This window comes from Rhinopithecus roxellana, chromosome 4 (assembly GCF_007565055.1).
Source record: "Rhinopithecus roxellana isolate Shanxi Qingling chromosome 4, ASM756505v1, whole genome shotgun sequence".
In the NCBI taxonomy this organism is placed as follows: domain Eukaryota; kingdom Metazoa; phylum Chordata; class Mammalia; order Primates; family Cercopithecidae; genus Rhinopithecus; species Rhinopithecus roxellana.
This window is the reverse complement of record NC_044552.1, coordinates 12,144,246-12,166,647: the sequence shown is the minus strand read 5'-3', so window position 1 is coordinate 12,166,647 and position 22,402 is coordinate 12,144,246. Positions and strand designations below refer to the sequence as shown.

Sequence of the window (22,402 nt, the reverse complement as noted above, 5' to 3'; positions counted from 1 at the left end):
GAAAAAAAAAACTTCCACTTAAAACCCGTGTTCAAATATCTGTAATGTTCATTTGGAGAAGAGAGGAAGGATTTGGGCTTTTTAATACTAAGTGTACCTGAAGGTTTCCTTATGGAAGCAGTTTATTAAAAGGGACAGAAACCTGTGCTGCTAAAGGCAATTAACATCTGATATATTCAAAGCTCAAAAGTCTTTGGCAAGGGGAATGTTTCTCCCTGTGTAAGAGCAGGCCTGGGAGTTCCCTTCTGCTTATGGAAGGAATTCATCCTGGGGGGCTTTTATGATTGTTGGATTTTGTCATCTGTGTCACCTGATCACTCAACAGTTTTTTGCCCAAACCCACCTATGGCTGGGTCCTGCTTGTCCAAGTTGCCCTGGATAAGCACCTGGGGCCTTGTCTTGAGGATGGAAGATCGCCTTGGGCAGCTGGAGCGCCTGCCCTCGAGGGGGACCGGATTTCATTGTGCATTCAACTTTGAAAAAGCCAGATCCCTTGCAAATGTCTCTCAGAACCAATACTGGGCCTTGATTGCAGCTGTGTCTGGGGCTGCTGGAGAGCCTTGGTGTCCCAAGACAGACTTTGTGTCTCAACAGGGCAATGGCACTACCTGTGTGTGAGCCTGTTGTCTAGAGGGCAGCAGTTCCAGTTCTGGTGTCACAGGTGCACGTGGACAGCCAGAGGCCTGATCTCAGTGACTTTGACTCATGGGTCTGGGATTGGGCTGAGACCTCTGCACTTTAGAGAAGCTCCCTGATGATCCCCAGTATTTGGCATAGGCCACCCACAAGTCACACACTGAGAGCTCCTGTCCCAGCAGCGGGGGAGGCTCCTCTGTCTTGGGTCTGCTTCTCTGATTTTTGGTTTGTTGCCTCTCTCTAGCTCTCTCACTTGCTTTCTCTGCCCTGCCCTTGACTGGTGAACCCATTGGGGCAAAGCTGTGTTACCTCCCTTTGTCCCACTGGAGTGACCGTGTTCCTGTTGAATTGTCACCACATACATTTCCCCTCTTCAGCCCATTCATCAAAACCAATACCAAGGGCAGTGGGAGTGAGGGGGAAGTTTTTTCTGTAATCTGTCAATCTGTTAAAAGAAAAAAAAAAGTGTGTCAGTGTCATTCCATGCAGAACCCAGGGTACCGACCCTGAGTTGCAGACACAAGTCTTCCGAGGAGCATCAACCTTCACAAATATTTATACGTTCTTTGCCAGCACTTACCATGGAATTATGAGGAAATTTAAGCATGGCCCGAGAGTATCTGTAGGAAGAAAAACAGGAGAGTTGAATTCCTCCCTTTCCTCTCTCTGGCCCTGATCCTTACTTAACAACAAAAATGCCAGTGTCTGGCTCTAAAAGAAATAGCTATTCTTACAGAGAAGGTTCTCTTTGTTGAGCGTTGAAGAGAGTCAGATCAACAGCAGGTTCACAGAAACCCAGAACTGCTGGTGAAGTTAGAAGCAAAGCCCTTTGACTGTATCATCTTGGTTCCATCCAGCAGAAAAAGAAACTGGAAGTCCAGACATAAAGTGGTGGTCTCTGCCTTTGTTCTGCCAGCAATTCTTCAACACCGATTAAGTGTCCTACAATTCAATCCAATTTTTTTTTTTTTTTTTTTTTTTTTTTTTTTTTTGAGACAGGGTCTTGGTCTCTCACCCAGGCTGGAGTATGATGGCATAATCAGGGCTCATTGCAGCTTCAACCTCCAGGGCTCAAACAGTCCTCCCATCTTAGCCTCCCAAATAGCCAGGACCACAGGCACACACCACCATGCCCAGCTAATTTTATATTTTGTAGAGAGAGGGTCTATATTGCCCAGGCTGATCTCAAACTCCTGGGTTCAAACGATCTTCCTGCCTTAGCCTCCAATAGTGCTGGGATTACAGGAATGAGCCACCACATCTGGCCTCAGTTCACTTCTGATGAGAGCCATCTGGAGTTAGTTTAACCACAGACCCAAGTTAAAGGGCTAGGTCCCCAAGGAGACTCCTTTCATTTCAGACACCAGGCACAAGTGAGGTCCACAGGGCAGCCATGCTTCTGTCTGTCTTGCCTACAAATTTGGGAGTTCACATGACTGCCCTTCACATTTGATAATTTGCTGGAACAATTCACAGAACTCAAGAAAGTACTATACTTACAATCATAGTTTTATTATAAGGGGTATGACTCAGGACCAGCCAAATGAAGAGACTCTTAGGCAAGGTCAAGGGGATAGGCATGGGTAGCTGGAGTTTCCACACCCTTTTGGGTACACTGTCCTCTTGAAACATCAGTATGTTCACCAACCTAGAAGCTCCACTGAGCCTCACTGTCTAGAGTTTTTATGTGAGGTTTAGTTGCTCTGCACAACTGAATCATTGGCCACATGATTGAACTCCATCTCCAGCCCCCCAGAGGCCAGGCTAAGCTAAAGTTCCAACCCCCTAATCCTATGCTTGGTTTTTTTGGTAACTAGCCCCCATCCTGAAGCTAATGAGGCCCTAGAGAGTGTGTGGGGCTCACCGTGTACAATCTAGGGCCTCAGGAGCATAACAAAGACACTCAGGAAAGTCCAAGGGTTGTCAAAGCTTGGTGCCAGGAACTAGGGACAAAGACCAGCTATATTTATTATTTTCACACTGCCCATGTCTGCTTGACCTTGGAAAGAAAGTTGTTTGTAGAAATCTTTGCTTTTTACATGACCACATGGTGCCAAGATGGGCTTCATGGAGATTTTGGTCCCTAGCACAGAGAGGGTGTTTTGGAGGAAGCTTACTTCACAAGCAGAATGAGGTTGGATGGGGAAAATTTTAGACTCAGACTGTAAGTAGTGTGATCATGCAGTTTATCATCTAACCCAGGACACCTTTAAGAGTGCAGGATGTTAGGACCTTGGGGTCTTCAGGAGAACCCCCGCTGCACCCATCTGGCAGGAAAGGAAAGAGTGAATGGAAGACTGATGGAGGAGGGGGCGGGTAGTTAGGAGGGCCAGGCCTGGCAGTACCACACATCCGTTCTTCCCCACATTCATGGGCAGAATCCAGGCACATAGCCACACCTAACTGCAGTGGGAAATGTCGTCTGGCTGTGTGCTCAGGAGGTTGATAGAGGATGTGGGTTGCTAATAAACACGTCGCAGCCACCACATGGTTGTTCCTGGAATATGTGAAGCAGGCTGCTTCCTCAGGGCCTCCACATTGTCATTCACACTCTAGGAAATTCTCTCACCCCAGATGGCCTCGTGCCTCACTCCGAGGCTCCTCCTTTGCTTAGAAGATACCTTAACAGAAAGACAAGGCCAGGTGAGGTGACTCACACCTCTAATCCCAGCTCTTTGGGAGGCTAAAGCAGGAAGATCACTTGAGCCCAGGAGTTCAGGACCAGCCTAGGCAATGTAGAGAAACACCATCTATACAAAATATTTAAAGAATTGGCCGGGTGTGTGATGTACACCCAGCTACTTGGAAGGCTGAGGTGGGAGCATCACTTGAGCCTGGGAGGTGGAGGCTGCTGTGAGCCATGATCACACCACTGCACTCCAGCCTGGGCAACAGAGTGATACCCTGTCTCAAAAAATTTTTTTAAACCCACAAAAACAAAAAAAAATCCAGACAAGCTTGTCAACACTATGTGAGATAGCACACTGTCACTCTGCACTCTCTATGCCCTATTGAGTAATAACTTAGCTAGTCGGGGTTTTTACTAGTCAGAATTTTCCAGAGAAACAATCAACAGGATATATATATATATATATGAGGATATTTATTATGGGAATTGACTCAGGCAATTATGGAGGCCAAGAAGTCACATGAGCTGTTGTCTGCAAGCTGGAGAACGAGGAAAGCGGGTGGTGTAATTCAATCTGAGTCCAAAGGCTTGAGAACCAGGCAAGCCAATGGTATAAGTCCTAGCTGGAAGTCAAAGCCCTGAGTACTGGGGAGGGCTGCTGGTGTAAGTCCTGAAGTCCAAACCCCTGGAAACTGGGAGCTCTGATGTCCCAGGGCAAGAGAAGACAATGACCCAGCTCAGTAAAAGAGAATTTGCCCTTCCTCTGTCTTTTTGTTCTCTCTGGGCCCTCAACAGAGGAGATGATACCTGCCCGTGTTGGTGAGGGCAGGTCTACTTTACTCAGTCTACTGACTCAAATACTTATTTCTTCCAAAAGTACCTTCACAGACACACCCAAAAATAATGTCTTACCAGTTGCCAGGCTCAGTAGCTTACACCTGTAATCTCAGCACTTTGGGAGGCCAAGACAGGAGGCTTGCTTGAGGCCAGGAGTTCGAGACCAGCCTTGGCAACATAGTGAGTCCCCATCTCTACGTGACAAATTAGCTTGTTATGGTGGCCCATTCCTGTAGTCCCAGCTGCTTGGGAGGCTGAGTGGGAGGATCACTTGAGCCCAGGAGGTCAAGTCTGCAGTGAGCCGTGATGGTGCCACTGTGCTCCAGCTTGGGTGACCTAGCAAAACCCTGTTGCAGAAAAAGATGTTTTATCAGCTACGTGGTCTTTCCATAGTCCAGTCAAGTTGATACAAAATTAACTATCACAGTGCTCTAGATTGCACGCAGTAGAAGCAGACTCTAATGAAAGAGAAAAATAACTCAAGGATACCAGGGAACTTACCCAATCAACAAAAAGGCTGGAGACTTAAATTCAGGAAATCAAGGCTCAGATCTAGTCATGGGACCATGTGCTTTGGATCCCACCAATGGGGTCATCACCCTAGATACTGGCTGCCATTCTACCCATTCTTGATTTCACCTTTGAGTCACTCCCTCAGGTTAAATACTGCAGGGTGGAGACATTTGATTGGCTTTAATGAAGTCATGAGTCCATACTTCAGATGCTAGGGGACAAAGAGGGGAGATATCTGTCATGGGAAATGGGGCTCTGAATCCCTCCTATCTAGGTATTCCCTCATGTGGGAAGTGTTCCTGAAAGCTGGGTAGCAAAAGCAGTAAATATCCACTACAGCTGGGTATGGAATTCTTGATTGATGGCATCATTTTCATATTATTTAATTTTTTAATGTGCATTTTTGTTAAGTTTGCTATCCAATTTGTGTTTATTTGTAAATAATTTTTATCTCTGGGTTGCTTTTAAGATTTTATGTGTTTGATATAGTTTCACTAAATGTGGCTAGGTAAGAATGTATCTGATCTACTTGGAACTCACAGGGCCTTTTCAACTTAAAGATGTTTGCCTTTCTTTAGTTCTAGAAAATTCCCAGTCATTATGTCTTCAAATACTACTATTCCCCAATTACTGTCTTCAGAAATTCCTATTAGAAATATATTGGACTTTTCATTCTCTCTTCCATGTCTCTTTACAGAGAGAGAGTCATATGTTTTGGCCATTTGACTCTGTGATATATTTGAAGAGATTTGAAGAGATTTCTTCAAATATACTGTGGGATTCTTTAATTCTGTCTTTAGTTGTGTGTAATTTGATGCTCATCTGTTTAATGTATAACTAATCTAAGTAATCTGTTTAATCTGTTAATTAGACAACTAATGTTTAACCTGTTTAATCTGATTTTCAGTTATATCTAATCTGATTTCATTGTTATTTTCAATGATTATGGTTTTTTAAAGTTCTATTTGACTCTTTTTACATCTACCTGTTCTTTTTTCATGTTTTTTCCTTATAATTTTGCTTTAGGCTTCTAGTCCTCCTTTTCTTCCTTCCATTATTTTAGGTATTCTTCCTTTTCTTCTCTAGTTTTTGTTTGTTTTTAGTTTTGTTATTGTTTTGGTATTCTTCCTTTAGAGCTTAGTTCAGACAACGCTTATCCACAGTCTCCGGGGTCCTCTGGGTCCTCCCTTGCATTCCAGCCATACTCTTGCAAGACTTTGTGTGGTTGATTCATTTTTGTTCAGGGGTTCTTTCCAGTAGGAAGTTTCTGTCTCATGGTGATAAGTGGTTGATTGTGTTTTACTGAGAGTCCTTGTCCTGCATGGTGAAAATTTCCCTCCAGGGCTTCTCTGGGATCCTTGAAGTTACAGGCAGGGTGGTTCTGTTGGGTAACATAGGCAGGTGGAGAGGATGAATCAATTTAGAATTATAAACCACCTAAAAATGTTGCCCGTCTCTTCTCCCAGTATAGGCCACTGGCCTGAGTTACTGTTTGTCCCTTTTCCTTAAAAAATCATGAAATCTGGTGGGGCACGGTGGCTCACACCTGTAATCTCAGCACTTTGGGAGGCTGAGATGAGCCGATCACTTAAGGTCAGTAGTTCGAGACCAGCCTGGCCAAGGTGTTGAAACCCCATCTCTACTAAAAATACAAAAAATTAGCTGGGCATGGTGGTTCACACCTGTAGTCCCAGCTACTCAGGAGACTGAGGTAGGAGAACTGCTTGAGCCCGAGAGGCAGAGGTTGCAGTGAGCCGAGATCGTGCCCTTGCACTTCAGTCTAGGTGACAGAGCAAGACTGTTTCAAAAAAAAAAAAAAAAAAATTTGCATGTTCTCTCCTGCTTCAGAGCCAGGAAGACTGGGAGTTAGAAGTTAGAAAATCAAGTTCAAACAGGCTTTCAACAATTAGGTGACTTATTGGCTTATGTAGTTGAAAAGGGAAGGGGTAGCCTGCAAATGACCTAGGCTCTTATACCCACTGACATCTCACATTAGATGACCTTTCTCTAAAGCCTTCTCCTTGCCTTTTATCCTTCCATCCTCTCTAGAACTCTCAAACACAACTCCAGATTGATTGATCCTTTAGAATCACAGCTCGAAATGTTGCTCTCCAGCTCAAAAGCCTGCAAAGGCTCACTTTGAGCTGCTAGTGGGAAGTCCGAAGCATCGTGGTTGGCAGCCTAGGCCATTAATTTCTCCAGCTTTATCTCATCGGACCGTGCTTGACACATCCTTAAATCCATTCCAGCAGAACTCCTCTCTCTTCCTCTCACTCCCACTCTGAACTGTCCCTTCTCTGAAGGGACATTCGCCTATGGCCCTTGCCTATGTGATATTTGCTATGGCCTTTGCCCGTAGCATCCATGTTCTGGTTTGTATTGGAGTTATTTGGTGTCTGTTTCGCACCACCCCTTTGTTCACTAAGTTCTTGGAGAAGGGAAGCCATGTCTGACTTACCTTCTATTTGCCGTGGTGCCAGGCAGAAGGCATGTCACATAAGAATCACTCCAGTGGGTCTCAGTGAATCGGGGCCCTCCCAGTGCTCTTGCTGGTGAATGAGTTAAGCCAGGCTAGCGGTTCCTGTGCTGCACAGGGTGGGCATGTGCACTTCAGCAGTCTCATGAGGAACCACTGGCTTAGTATTATTGCATTAGCACACAAGGGCTCAACCCTGGCAGTGAGGTGGGAGTACAGCCAGAGAGAGCATTGCCCCTGCACGGTGTCTCCCTCTCCCTCTTCTGGTTAGGCCCCACTCCATCATTACTCTTCCTTCAGGATACTCTCCTGGCCTGGCAGCTGTCTTTAAAACTCCTGTGCGGCTTCAAAATGGTCCCTGTTTGGACGGCAGCAGATCCTGCCTAGTACGATTGTCTGATCATGTGAATGTGATGCCTTTCCAGTCAGGCGCCTCCGGGGTGTACCGGGCAAGTTGGCCCAGTTCTCCATAGGCCTTGCATGCAGCAGGGCTCACAACATACCTCTGTTTCTTAAAGGTGTCCAAGTCACCCTGTGCCCAGTACTGACCCCAGGGTAGACAAAACAGACTCCATAAGACATTCAAGCCAACAGTCGGGAACCTGATGTAGCTGTTGGGTGGCCACACTTGTGTCTAGGAGGCTGTCCTGAGCCCAGTACGGCGCCTGGCATGTGGCAGACTCTCTTTGAAGGAATTAATGAGTTGGTGAGTGTGTCTTTTGATCTCTTCCAACAGATTACAACAGCAATGAATTGAAAACAGCTTGCAGGAAGCATGAGCTGTATGTGAGTTTCCAAGACCTGGGATGGCAGGTGAGTTCTCCAGACATGGAGGACAAAGGTCCTTTCTCAGCAGTTTACTCTCATCTGAATGGTGGCAGCCATCACCAAACACCCAGAGCTTGAAGGCCGAGCTGCTTCCTTCCATGGAAGTCCTGAGGAGCCCTCCCAAACGCTCAGGCTCCTGGAGTGAGGCAGAGGAAGCTGAGCCTGTGGGGACCAAGCGCTCCAACACCTTCCTAGGGTGCCTGAGCTCTGTGATCCCTCAAAAATCAGTAGCCACATTTCCCAATACTCTTACCTCATCCTTTCAAAGCCCATAGGACATATATTTATTTGGGCATTTAAACGAATTTTAATTGAGACAGGGTTGGAAAAAAAATTAACTGATGGTTAACTTCTCCAATGGCTACAAAACTGGCTCACCCAAACGATGCAGAAGCGCACACGTTTGCCCCATACCTGAGAGCCACCACTAGTTTGTAAGGAAGGCAGCAACTTTCATCATAGGTGGTGAGCAATAAAAGATAGCTTCCATATGCAAGTGGCACTACTTCCACAGGAGCACCGTGGGCTCCTGGAGGGGCTGTCCTGGGTCCAAGCACATATTGCTGGCAACCTACACGCTTCCAGGTAGCAGCTGAGGCCCTGTGGGCCTCTGCAAGGAGCGAGGGCTCTGGGGTCAGATCGACCAGGTTCACTTCCCAGCATTGCCAATCAAATTCCTAAGCCTTCCTGCATCTGTCTCCTTGCCTGTCCAATGTGAAAAGGTATTTTTCAGCATTCCTGAAAAGCACAAATAGTGTGAGAAGTGCATGCTAATCGTTTCTTGCTTCCTTTGCATGAAATCAAGGACTGGATCATTGCACCCAAGGGCTACGCTGCCAATTACTGTGATGGGGAATGCTCCTTCCCACTCAACGCACACATGAATGCAACCAACCACGCGATCGTGCAGACCTTGGTGAGCTTTCGGAGACTGTTTTCTAAGTGGGAGTAAGCTGAGACCAGGTGTCATTTCTAAGGTACCTTTCTCCCCTTCTGTTTTGGAACAGGTTCACCTGATGAACCCTGAGTATGTCCCCAAACCGTGCTGTGCACCAACTAAACTAAATGCCATCTCGGTTCTTTACTTTGATGACAACTCCAATGTCATTCTGAAAAAATACAGGAATATGGTTGTAAGAGCTTGTGGATGCCACTAACTCGAAACCAGATGCTGGGGACACACAGTCTGCCTTGGATTCCTAGATTACATCTGCCTTAAAAACACAGCAGCACAGCTGGAGGTGGGACGAGGAGACTTGGAAACTCTCTCATGCCAGTGCCTTATTACCCAAGAAGATTTTAAAGGACCTCATTAATAATTTGCTCACTTGGTAAATGACGTGAGTAGTTGTTGGTCTGTAGCAAGCTGAGTTTGGATGTCTGTAAAGTCTGGTAACCGCAGAAACAACCGTGAAGCTCTTCCTCCCCTCCTCCCCCCAAAACCCACCAAAATTAGTTTTAGCTGTAGATCAAGCTATTTGGGGTGTTAGTAAATAGGGAAAATAATCTCAAAGGAGTTAAATGTATTCTTGGTTAAAGTATCAGCTGGTTCAGTACTGTCTATCAAAGGTAGATTTTACAGAGAACAGAAATTGGGGAAGTTGGGGGAACGCCTCTGTTCAGATTTCATTCCCAGGAAGTTCCATTTCATACATGGCCCACAGCCCAGGCCACAGCCAGGGCTCCATGGGGCGCCTTTGTCTCAGTCATTGCTGTTATATGTTCATGCTGGAGTTTTGTTGGTGTGAATATATACTTATTTCTGCCAAAACATACCATTTCTACACCGCAATCCTCCATTTGCTATACTCCTTGCTAGTACCAAAAGTAGACTGATCACACTCCGAGGTGAGGCTGCAAGGGGTGTGTAACACGTGAAGGCAATGCTGCACGTCTTCTTTATCAGAACGGTTCTTTGACCAGCACATTAACTTCTGGACTGCCGGCTCTAATATCTATTTCAGTAAAGCGGTTCTCTGCCTGTTTACTATACAGCATACCATGCCACAGGTTAGAACCGACAAAGAAAATAAAATGAGGGTGCCCAGCTTAAAATAGCGATAGGGGGATAAGAGTGCTGTTTATGAACTGAAATCATGATTTCCTTTGTAGAAAGTGAGGCTCAGATCAAATTTTAGAATATTTTCTAAATGTCTTTTTCACAATCATGTACTGGGAAGGCAATTTCATACTAAACTGATTAAATAATACATTTATAATCTACAACCGTTTGCACTTACAGCTTTTTTTGTAAATATAAACTATAATTTATTGTCTATTTTATATGTTTTGCTGTAACATTGAAGGAAAGACCAGACTTTTTTTAAAAAAGAGTTTATTTAGAAAGTATCATAGTGTAAACAAACAAATTGTACCACTTTGATTTTCTTGGAATACAGGACTCGTGATGCAAAGCTGAAGCCACTCTTGACAGTTGTGCTTCTCTAGGAGGTTGGGTTTTTTAAAAAAAGAATTATCTGTGAACCACACATGATTAATAAAGATTTCCTTTAAGGCAGAGGTTGGTTGAGATGCTGCTGTTATCTTCTGCCTCAGACAGTATACGTGGTCTTGTTTCTAAGATTCCTACCACCAGTTACTTTGGGCCAAGTATCCACATCCCCTTGCGTGTGGGAGGTGGGTGAAGGGTGTTGGACGCAAAGTGGTTATTATGGGAAGTAGCTCGATGGTAAAAGGACAAACACCTCTCTTAGAGCTTAGTCTTGTAAGTGCTTATTCCTGAAGGAGACAGTAAAAGCATTTAATCATAAGGGTAGCATGAGTTAGAGGACACTGGCCTCAACAGCTGCCACAGCCGTGCACAACAGGGCCAGAGCAGTCCCGCTGACATCTGTCTTTGGTCTTGAGCTCAAATGCATCCCATTCTTCATACATGAGAAGGTCGACCTCCTTGAAGCAGACCAAGTATAGCAAGCCTCTAAAAGGACTACTGAGGAACAGAATCCGAAACGCTAGTTAGGACACTTCAACAGGGCTGCAGAGCCTCCCTGGACACCCAGGCCTGGGAAAGCCCGTCTGGTCTTGTCGCCCCAGGTGACAAATACAACTAACTCCTTGTGGAATTTTCCATGCCTACCCTTTCTAAGGAAGACATACAATCTTACAGTTCATGTGGACTCTGGCTTCGTGTTAACATGATGAACTAAAGAAACGTTTCACCCCATGAGAAACAGAAGGATCCCTGAACAGTAACTGATTTGACAAGTATGGACACGTAAAGTTATGGCATCAGCATTCTCTTACTCAGGCACAGTCAGAAGTAATGCTGCTTTCATTATGGCTAACCTCTCACATTGAGAGAAGTATTCACAGAAACAGAAGCTCCAGCAGTGGCCATGAAGGTATCTTCCAGAGGTGTGGGGTTTTGCATTTAAATCTGCTCCATGCTACAGACCAACCACAGTACTGAGTCAACTGTGACCTTAAGATCAGAGGAACAGCAATACTGCCACAAGGCCACCTTTCCAGAATTCGTGGGCAGTTAAACTATGCTTTGGATGTGCTTTCTTTCACCAAAATCACTCAACTCAGGAGCCAAAAATAGTCCAGCAATTTGATTTCCCTCAACTCTATTTCAGTCTCAAAGGAAACCATTTAAATTTCATCAAGAGAAGGTCAAAGGGGATATATCGCCACTGAAAATATTTAGTTTACACAGTGACCATGAGTTACACATTTACTTGGAGAAACTTAATAAAGAATCTGTAGAGTGTGTTGGCTTGGAACACACACACACAAAGAAGATACCACACGCTTAGTATGTTCTGCTTTCTGAACAGCCACCACCGGGAACCCAGTGGCCTCTGTGAGACTGAACTCCTAAATGCGGGGTGCAGGAGCCGGGCAGGAGAGGTGACTTCCAACTGCGTTTCTAGAGTTCGTCTTTCGCTTGGCCCAGGACAAAGCGGTGTAACGAGTCAAGGTCTCTGCCTCCACTGTGCTCGCTGACTTTCTTCCCTCCTCGGAAAAGCAACAATGTGGGGTAGCCTCGTACCTTAAACCAAAAAAGAAAAAAGTTTGCAAACCAGCGGTCCAGATCACATACAAATTGCTTCCTAAATAAAACCAGATACAGTCCTACTGTTGTGGCTGGAAAATTCTGTGGCTAATTTTTAAAGGTATATATTCCATTAAAAGAGGAGCAGACTTTAGAAAGCAAAGCCGTGGGGCACTTCCGAATTCAAAATGACATCATTAAAGATCAGCATCAAAGGAACGATTTTACCCTAAAGTAGACCCTTTCAGTCTTTACTGTGCCCACAATCACCTGCGGATCTGGTGAAGATGCAGATTTGGATTCAGCAGGCCTGGGAGTCTGCATTTCCAACGACCTCCCTTGCGATGCCCTGGTGGTCTGCAGACCAGACCATGAGAGCAAGATCCTCTTGAGGATACATTTTTCAGTTGCCACTCGTTTCTAAGAATTTTAGGGCACAAGAAACAACTGGTATCTTTTAATGATAAGGAAACTATGTCTGGGTTACGTCTATTCTCCATCTAAAAGGCTCCAAGAGTGTCTGAATAACACAAAAGGAGAAATAAAAATGACAAATCTTCCAGGCCATCAGATTGTGCTAACAGCTTGGAATGAAGGCAGTAGTTAACCCCAGGACCGACTTGCTGGCATGGCCCTTTCAGAAAGGAGGGTATGTGGAAATGATTGTGAGATTCAGCCCCTGCATTTTGGAATGCTGGCTTATGTGTGAAAAATGAGCGGCTCGGGTATTTATGGCGAAGGCTACAGACCACTGGTCAATCATCAAGAGTAGTGGTGTGGGAAGACCCCCAGTCTATGGTGTGGGGTCTGTTACTTCATGGCCTTATACTCAGACAGCAAGGCCTGAAAGCCTGCACTGAAACATGGATACTAACTAAAAAGCGGGCGGAGAAGAATGCCTTTCCTTTGAGAGAGGATCTCTTTTGCTTCTCAAAACAACTCAAAGGGACATAAAAGCCACATTGTTGAGAAGATGAGGGCAGAGTGAGTGATCGTGGTTGAGGCACAGTTCCCTCGGGATCTGCTCCCATAAGCATCCATCCGAGCACCCACCGAGTACTTGCTGCAAATGCTCCGTTCAGCAGTGCAGTCTACTTCAGCGATCTTGACCCCCGCCAGGCCAGGGAATTCCTTTCTAGAGAGTTCCTCCCAAGTAGGAGCCAGATTCTTACAATGACCACACCTAGGAAGAGAAAAAGGACAGCTTGTTGAAATCCTGGGTCGAGATCATTCACCTACACTTTGCTGCCAAGACAAGCCCTGTTTCTTCTGTATGGGACAGACAACAATTGCCTAGAAATTTGTAAAATACCAAATTCTCCCGCTGGGCGCACATTCACTCTTCCTCCTCCTCCCATCCCAAACGAAGAACCCAAAAGTTGATCCAAGGTAGACTTTCAGACAACGTGACAGAAGCAAGCCAGTCTGAAAGCAAGTTGAGATTCTGAGACCATTCCCATGCCATGGTCAACTGCACTAACTGGTTTATGAAAGCACCAGGAACAGGGAAGACAGCAGATGCCACACAATTTCTAAAAAAGTCACTTGAATGCCAAAGACATTTTAGATTTGATCACTTGGGGTCTCAGAATTTCAGAAACATGTTAAGGCCTCCTTGGTACTTCAGCCATCTGGGGTGAGCATCAAGGCCATGACTAAGTTTGGTTCAAACCCTCCCTTCTACCTGACTCTGTTCCCTTGTCTCTTCTGACCCCCTCCTGCCGTATGGATGGCTCCCCTTCAGCCAAAGGGGATCCTCTTTCTTGATACTTGATCTATGGAGCTTTAGGTTTTTAAAAGTTGAAAATGATTTGAAAGGCATCACTACGGTTCGTTTGAGTGCTGTGCTTATTAACTTTTTACCCCTATGGTTAGTTTCCCAGGAATATGTGGAGCGTTAACAAAAAGAAAAGTGGCGCCTTTATCATGTTTAGATAAAGAATTTAATGTTGTCCTAAACACTCTGCTTTTCCAAATGGATTGTTTTATTTGTGAAGACAAAAAGTTACTCCCATTTTTCAGCTGAGGGAACTGGGGTTCAAAGGAGTTAAAGGACATTCACGGTAAGTCTTAGAACCAAGGTTGTCTGGATCTCACAGTATCTGCAATCCACTTCTGCTCTGGTCTCCGAGACCATGTGGCATGCAGGTTCAGGAAACTACGTAGCATACTGCATGGCTCTAACAGACTCTACTGGATTTCTCTACAAAAGAAATCTGACTACTTAAAAGAACCGAGGAGCAAAAACTACATCATGACACTCATTGTTTCGCCAAAAAAAAAAAAAGAAAAAAAAGTCCATTTATTTGGAAAAGTGCAGATACCACAAAACTGAGTATGGCCATCATAATTTGCCTCAATTTTTATGTTTTCTCCAAAGTTGATAGAACTTTACATTAGCCTCATTCTCCATATATAATTAAAGCCACTGAAGTTTAACATATTTGAATATAGGAGCATAATAACAGTTCCTTATTTCCTACAACATGACCTACATGTAAATGCAACACGTGCCCACCATTGAGTCTGGAGGGGTGGCAGATGAGCTGGAAAACATGATGTGACTTAGTACACATGGATAAAGTAGTTTCTAATTAAACAGCCACTTACCATGGAGCATAAAACTTGATGAAGGTTATTCCTTCTGCAATGGTGTCATCGAAGTTATTTTCAGTGAGTGCCAACACAGTGCCCTTCAAGGGAGGGAAAAGCCACAGTTCAAGTACATCCCTTAAAGTTGAGCAGGGCCATGCTTTGGGATTGCAGATACATGAATCAGTAATTTTTTTGAAAATGCCGTTATGCAGGCTCCAAAGTCACAAAGAAATACCTACACAATCTGCATTTCATAGGCTATATACAAAGGGAGGCTGGCAGCCTCTGAAGGGCAGAGAGATCAATACAAGTCCCTGGGTCCCAAGGCTGGGAGATGCGGTGAGGAGGTGGCTGGACACTGTACGGGGGTGGTGGGGGCAGGGGCTGTCTTTTGGGGATGAGGCAGGTTGAAAACTCCCAGGCCACTGTTCTGACAACGCTCCAGGGCTCTGTGGTGTGGACTAGGCAGCCCTGGGTGTCCGACGCTTGAGTCTGCACCTCTAGGCTTGGAGTCTCTAGGATACCCACTGAAGTCTGACCCTCAGCTGCTTTTCTCACTGGCCACCCTGTTCTCCTAGCACCCTTTTTGACATCTTCTCTACGCAACAGAAAGAACCGAGTTACAATAGCACAGGCAATGATATGTGTTTTATATTGAACATACAAATGGAAAGCAGCCTGTTCTAAGTCAATGTGAAAAATGTTGATGGAAGCTCTGGCTGGAGAATTTAAGGGAAAGGTGCTACATGGTAGTCTGCTTTAAAGCCATTCTTCCTTGACAGTTCTTTACAGAATGACGTCTATGTGTTTCTCCAAAAATGGAGCTGCGATTCTCTCTGGAGAGCAGGAATGGGATGATTTATCATGTGGCTGAGTGTACCAGGGCTGCTCCATTTGAGTCTGGCATCGAGTAACATATGTCAGTGACGGAGGCCAAGCGGGGCCATTGTGGAACACTACCATCTTTATGTCCAGAAACATGACGCCGCACGCACTGAAAAGACCCACTTCATGGTGGAAAACTGTATTATAAATAGAAATGGTGCTGTGATGAAAACATCCATGGTATATAATTATACTCAATTTGGGATGACCTTTGTAACCACCATGACACATATACTCCTCTAACATATGTGGTCCTAACAACTACAAAACCAGCTGCTTACTTCTTCAACCAAAACATCAACTTTTAAACAACACTCAGGCCATCCCTGACCTACAAGAGTCCAACTAGGGATGGGGCTGTGGGGGTGAGGAGGCCCTGTATGGCCCCACCCAGTGAGAAGGGGGTTGGTGGCTCCACTGTTTTTTTCAAATCCCATCTCCTGGCCTTCAGGCGTGGCTTCCACCTGAAGAGGATGACACGGGCACTCTCGTCCAGTGCAGCCTCCTGCTGTAGCCCCAGGCTCATGGATGGAACTGCCACTGAACACTGCCTCCTGCTGTAGCCCCAGGCTCATGGATGGAACTGCCACTGAACACTGCCACCTACGCAGCTGACAGCTGTGAAGATCAACACCTTGAAAACCAAGCTCATCCCTTTTCCTCGAGCTCTGGCCCTGCCCCTGTGCTAGGTACTGTCCTCCACCAGATATGCAGGAAGCAGACTCGCCTCTGACCCTCCCTCCCTCTCCTCCCCGCTGCACAGCAGGCTGGACTCCTTATGCTGGCTTTCTCCTCCTCACCATCCCCCAGTCACAGCCGCAGCATGAGACGCGTCATCTTTAATGGCCTAATAGAGCAGCTTCCCACCTCCAGCACGTGTGCATGCCAGTCATCTTCCTACAACTCCACTCTGCACAGAACTTCCGTGGGCTCCCTGTGAATATGGGATACAGTTCGTAATCCTTGGCCAGCTGCCCACATCCTCTCAACTCCAGCTCCCATCTCTCTCTCTCTCAGGGATCCTACACCACACCCCGACCTGTCTCCCACTGTGTTCCTCCAGCCCCAGCTCTGGCCCTGCGGAAACGCCGGCTGATCTCTGCTGGTGCGGTGCCTCAGCGACAGCCCTGCCCAGCCTATCTGTCCAGCACAGATCCCATCAGTCAGCTCCTTAGGGACACTTCTTGCCCATTTGCCTCCACTTCTCTTTAGCAACCAGCCCTGCACACATTTCTGCCCCAGCCCCCTGCCATGGGCTTGTGTGTCTTCTCACCGCTTGCCTCGGAGACCTGTATGCTTCAGAGGCAGGAAACCGGTCTTATTTTTATTTCCTGGTGGCCTAGTAATAGTGCCTGTGATATAACAAGGGCTTGATAAAGCAGAATAAACGAATCGAAAACCTCCTACTATCTGAGGGGAGGAAGGAAATCCCTCAGTGTGTCAGGACTGCCTAAGCAGGTTACATCTACAGTCACTAGCCTGATCCCTGTGGATGCCCTCTTGGTTACAGGTCTTCTAGGGCCTTTACAACAGAGGTGGAAGGAAATGCCCGGGACAAGGTCAGGAATAGAATCAGGGCCCCAGGGCCAGCAGCCAAGATTTCACAGCAGAAACCTGCCGAGCATAGTCATCCTTTAAAACGAAGAGGAAAGGAAGGATTCTCTAGAGATTTTTGACACCAAATATTGTCTTGGGATTTGTCTCACATCCATTTCATGTTTTTAAAAGGGAAGCTTTTGTTTACATTTACCCCGGAAAGCATGCAAAAGTCAATGAAAAATATGTGTTGAAAACGCAGCTATAGCGAACCATCAGAATGACTCTGTCCCCAAACTGTCATTTTGTCCAAAGCATTTGAGAAGGCCCTCTGAGGGTGGGTAGGTGGGGGGCCGGGGGCCATGGGCCTGCATGGATCCCGACCCCAGCAGGCACCCACCTTGTCAGCCTCGGGCTCGGCTGCCAGCACCGGGGCCTCTGAGGGCTTGACGGTCTCCGTGGCTCCGGTCTCTGTGCGCTGCAGCTGCAACTCCACGTACTCCCTCAGTGACTCCAAATCCCGCTTTCCCTTGTACTGATCCACCTGTCCGAGACATGGGCACACTGCTGAGTGAGTCCACTGAGGTGTTCTGAATCACTTAAGCCTTCCTCCAACCCCTGCTTGCCTAGGTCAGATCTCCCAGATGTCTTAGCTGTGGTGCTAAGTCTGCATGTTCGTATTTAGATGGAAATGTAGACAGGATAAGTGAATGCTTCGGCTTTGGTGAGAGAACTATACAGGCCCCTCTTCCCTCCGTGGGGTTATACATCATGGAAGTCTGGGGTGGAGGCCTGCCAGCGAGCTGTTGTGCTGATGGGGAACTCTGAGCCGCTGACCATCGGCCAGGGAAGGAGGGAGAGAGGCAGAACCGGACCAAGTGCAAGCCTTAGCTCTGTCCAAAGGCCTGAAGGTTTATATTCATGACCAGAGCACAGTCAACCCTATGACTGTAAGATCTGGGTTATTCTAAGTGATAACTTGGGCCACTGAAATGTTTCAAGGTAGTATAACAAATGAATTTATCTCCACAACCCAAATCTTATCAATTAAGAGAAAGACATTTGTTCCATTACACGTATTTCTCCAAACCAGTGCCCTAACAATCAAGACTGGCAATTCACTGTACCCATTAAACCACTCAGTAGCTCAGCCTGATGGGGTTAAGAGATGAAGAACTCTCAATACCAAGAAGGGCAGACGTACCTTTTTCCCATCTCGGAACCAAAGAAGAGTGGGATAGCCACGAACCTGGTTTCCGGAGCAGAGTTCATAGTGCTGTGTACAATCAACCTGAGAATAAAGGCAGATCAACTTCCCAGTCAGTTTCTTCATGGACCTTCTTGCTAATGGGACTACTGGATGCTTTGTACTTTACAAATATTCTTTTCAAAATCCAGATTCTGTAGCAACTCTGCCAGCAAGGTGCAGTTTTTGAAGAGAATGTTCCTAAAAGCTACGCTAAAGCATACCTGAGCTAAAGGGAGTAAGGGAAAGATTTACTTTAGAGATAAGATTTATTGTATTAATAGCTCAGTTAAACATGCCAATTTTTAGGAAGCAACACTTTAACTCAAGCAAGTAAAGTCAGCACCTGGTAGCTGGAGTCAGGGCCCTGGCTTGACATTTGGTGGTGGTGGTGGTGCTGGTGGGAGGGGTTAGCCTGGCTGTTGGTGTCTGGGACCCAGACCAGTTCACATGCCAGCTTAGAATTTCCTCTCATGCTCGGGCTTAGAGGGTTTTAAAATCAAGAGGGAGCAAGAAGTGAATTTTAAACAGGAGTAGTTGGTATATAATAAAGGTAAGACTGAAAAGATGTCAAGATTATAATCCATCCTTAATTCTATAAACTGAATTTACCAACAAGCACAGCTCTTCAAGCTTTTTATTTCATTTCAATCTCAAAAAGATTCTGCTTGCCCAACATTTTCATGAAACATCTTGTTCTAAGTCACTGCTTTCTTTTTTATTTTCTACCAGCACGAAAATAGGCAGGACTAAGTTGTTTTTCACTATGTCAGCAAACGGGGGTAAAAATACTATTTCAACACCTAACACCCATCAGAGAGCAGCTAAGGTGCAGAATTGAAGTACAGCAGACCTCAGCCCAAGGTCGGCACAGGACATTTTTTAGGGTCCAGTGTAACCCAGCCACATGTGCCAGGGATGAAGGGCTCAGCATGGTCACCTAGGCTTGTGTCTGCTAGGATCCTCTATGGACATAAACCTAAAAGAATCTCCCATAAAATTTCATACAATAATTAAGTAAGGATACAAGGAATGGGGCAAGACAGTAGACAAGATTATTTTATAATTACTTCCCCGCAATGTTCAATAAATATAAACTGATAATCATAACATGTATAATTAGTATATATTATCGTAAGTGTTTAAGAGGCAACAGTGAAAAATCCATTTAACTGACAACAAAAGTGATTACAACTTACTAAGCATCCGCCCCGTGCTGAGCATCACACTAAGCAGTGTACTTTCACCTGCCCAGACACCACACAGTAGATCTTAGCTCAGTTTTGCAAAGGGGGAGACCAAGGCGTGGAGAGGTTTTGCCCAAAGTCAGCCAGCCAGGTCTACCCAATCCCCAGGTTTACGCTTTTGACCCTCTCACCATCCCAAGTAGATCATCCTGTTAACCATCATCCAGTCCTAGACATGCAGCGTTACTTTTGTATACAAATCAGCCCCGTGGCAAGGTAGAAAAACGAGATTTTTAAGAAAGGAAATCTATGCATGGTGTCTGGTGGGTGCTGGAAAGTGGACAAGAATAAAAGTGATGTCCCTGGAGCTACACTGGATATTTCCAGAAAATCCAGTTACACAGAAGTTGTCAGACATCACTCTTGGCTTCTCTGTATAAAGTGGGAAACCCTGGAAAGCATCCCAGGCCCAGTGCACACTGAGGGAGGGTCTTCTGCATGGCTGGGTGAGCACAGAGCCAGGGTCCTTTTAGAGAGAACTCTTGGGTGAGGTCGAACGTGGATGGTCTCCAAGTTCGTCCAGTGAGCGTTCTACAAGGCTCGACCCTGTATCTTTGCAGAACAGGCTCTGGGGCTGCCAATTCAGATCTGGCCATCTCTTCAAAACAAACAAAGCAGCCGAGGCCGTAATTTATCTCTAGGCTGTGGAAAAGTCAGCAAAACTCAAAATCAGGCTGCCATCTGTGAAGGTGAAATGAATTATCAAGTGGCACACTAAATGGAATTAATAAATCAAGTTTGCGACTTTGCACACAGGATGAATAATGGGCCACTCTGCTAATTAATCCAGCCCAAAGCAGTCCATTTCCAGTTTAATAAGGGCTTTCACTCACCTTGCCAATCTTGACAGTTTCGGAATGTTCAAGGCCCAGAGCCAGCTGCTCCCAGGTTGGAGCCAGAGCTTTGCAGTGACCACACCACGGAGCGAAGAACTTGATAAAGTGGTCGCCTGGAGTGGAGAGCCAAGGCAGAGACAGGGGAAAGAGGAACTGTAATTTATGTCAGACCTCACTAGAGAGTTAATTGAAGAATCAGATCTTTGTCCTGCTTAGCAAATCTCAGTTCAGCATGAGCACTTTAATTGGTACAAAGGGACTCCCATCAAATGTGTTTCTATTCATGAGTTCATAACAATACTCAAAACCAAATTTGTCATCTTTGATGGACAATCAGCAACAACTCATTATTTGGAAAACTGTAATAAAGGGGAGAGAATGAGGCATTCCTCCCACCTCTCCCATATGCACTGCGCCACTGAATAACCAACCAGGTGATAAATGAGGGCGAGTTTCTCTTGGTTAAAAAATGAAGGGACGCTTGAATGAGTCTCCGCACTTGGCAGCCCTAAGGAATGAATGGACCCAGGCCCTGCCTGTCATGGTCGCCCACATCCCAAAGAGAGACAACTGGACACTCTGTGCCCCCACCAGCTATAAGGTCTTCCTGTGCCCCCAAAAAACATCACACTGAAACTGATTCTGTCCCCAGACCCAACTACCAATTTACAGGAAACAGAGAAATCAGGGAAACATGTAGACCACACTACGGGGACACAATTAGCAAAGTCTGGACCACGGGGAGCTCTACAGGTCAAACCACCTATGTCTTCAGCAAGAAAGAGAAAGAGATGTCTGGAGAACATGCAGGTTAAAAGAGCCTTAAAAGATACATACACACACATGAAACTACAGTGCTCAGGAATGCACACTTCAGTGATGAAACCATAAAAGGAGTCGTGATATGGTTTGCCTGTGTCCCTACCCAAATCTCATCTTCAATTCCCACATGTTGTGGGAGGGACCAGGTAGGAGGTAACTGAGTCACAGGGACAGGTCTTTTCCGTGCTGGTCTCGTGATGGTGAATATGTCTCATGAGATCTGATGGTTTTAAAAATGGGAGTTTCCCTACACAAGCTCTTTTTGCCTGCCAATATCCATGTAAGATGTGACTTGCTCCTCCTTGACTTCCACCATGATTGTGAGGCTCCCCTGGCCATGTGGAACGGTGAGTTATCCATTAAACCTCTTTCCTTTGTAAATTGCCCAGTCTCGGGTATATCTTCATCGGCAGTCTGAAAACAGACTAATACCAGTGGTTTCCACAAACGTCAGGAAAGTGCCTTCTTGGAGAAGAAGGGAGGGCGGGCTGAGCCCTGGATGGGACATGGGAGGCTGGCAGTTTTATTTCTTGAACCAGACAGTAGTTTATAGAGTGTAACCACTCTATAAAAATTCATTAAGCCCTACATTTGTTTTCTCGATCTGTATTACATTTTGTCATAAAAAAAAGTTTAAAAAGTAAAACATCACCCCCTTGGCTAGGGGACACACAAAAAAACAAGCCCTCACAGCATCATTCTTTGGACACAGAAGGTGTTTAGCTGTTCTACCCTGACATCGGGCTGATAGCAAACTGAAATCAGGCTGTGGTCAGGGAGAGAACTAACCAGTGGCATGTGGCCTGGCCTCTGAGCAGGACTGTGCCACGCTAAGGCTAACAGCTACTGCCTTATCAGCACAGCAATGATGCACCTGAAAAAATGGTGACAAACTTCCTTGAAAAGTTAACTTCCATTTAAAAACGTGCAAGGCTGAAACCATGTGCAGGTGCACGGTAGATCCTGCGCTATAAGATGGAGACAGGCTCTCCAGGAACCTAATCAGAGTACTGATGAGAAGCCAGCAAGGGCAGGAAGCCACCATGGTACCTACACGACACAGCTGTGTGGCAATGACCCACTTAGGGAGGCGCTGGCGAGGCCTGCCAGAGCCAGTCTGTAACAGGTGATTTGGGAAACACATCCTGCTCAGGGCCCAAGCCAATTCCAGCTGAAAATGCATTCCCGTAGCAGAAAGGCTGAAGTTCCACTGTCAGGGCACTGGTACGGATGAAATAACAACTTTTAACAAAATGGGAAATGGCTGAAGGCCTCACGGTAAGTTACTGTGGACAGTA

General features: G+C 45.8%; 2 protein-coding genes across 2 annotated transcripts in view; one reads left to right on the top strand and one right to left on the bottom strand.

Annotated features, from left to right (window-relative positions):
* The window catches only part of BMP6 (bone morphogenetic protein 6), a 166,477-nt gene extending 156,095 nt beyond the window's left edge, over nucleotides 1-10,382 (top strand). The window contains exons 5-7 of the mRNA XM_030928123.1: nucleotides 7,828-7,904; nucleotides 8,725-8,835; nucleotides 8,927-10,382. Of these exons, the coding sequence (XP_030783983.1) occupies nucleotides 7,828-7,904; nucleotides 8,725-8,835; nucleotides 8,927-9,076 (338 nt within the window). The 3' untranslated portion in view covers nucleotides 9,077-10,382. The remainder of the gene's footprint in view (nucleotides 1-7,827; nucleotides 7,905-8,724; nucleotides 8,836-8,926) is intronic.
* The window catches only part of TXNDC5 (thioredoxin domain containing 5), a 29,411-nt gene continuing 17,253 nt past the window's right edge, over nucleotides 10,245-22,402 (bottom strand). The window contains exons 5-10 of the mRNA XM_030928124.1: nucleotides 20,280-20,395; nucleotides 18,158-18,244; nucleotides 17,354-17,497; nucleotides 14,548-14,630; nucleotides 12,991-13,120; nucleotides 10,245-11,934 (exon numbers count right to left, since the gene is read on the bottom strand). Of these exons, the coding sequence (XP_030783984.1) occupies nucleotides 11,812-11,934; nucleotides 12,991-13,120; nucleotides 14,548-14,630; nucleotides 17,354-17,497; nucleotides 18,158-18,244; nucleotides 20,280-20,395 (683 nt within the window). The 3' untranslated portion in view covers nucleotides 10,245-11,811. The remainder of the gene's footprint in view (nucleotides 11,935-12,990; nucleotides 13,121-14,547; nucleotides 14,631-17,353; nucleotides 17,498-18,157; nucleotides 18,245-20,279; nucleotides 20,396-22,402) is intronic.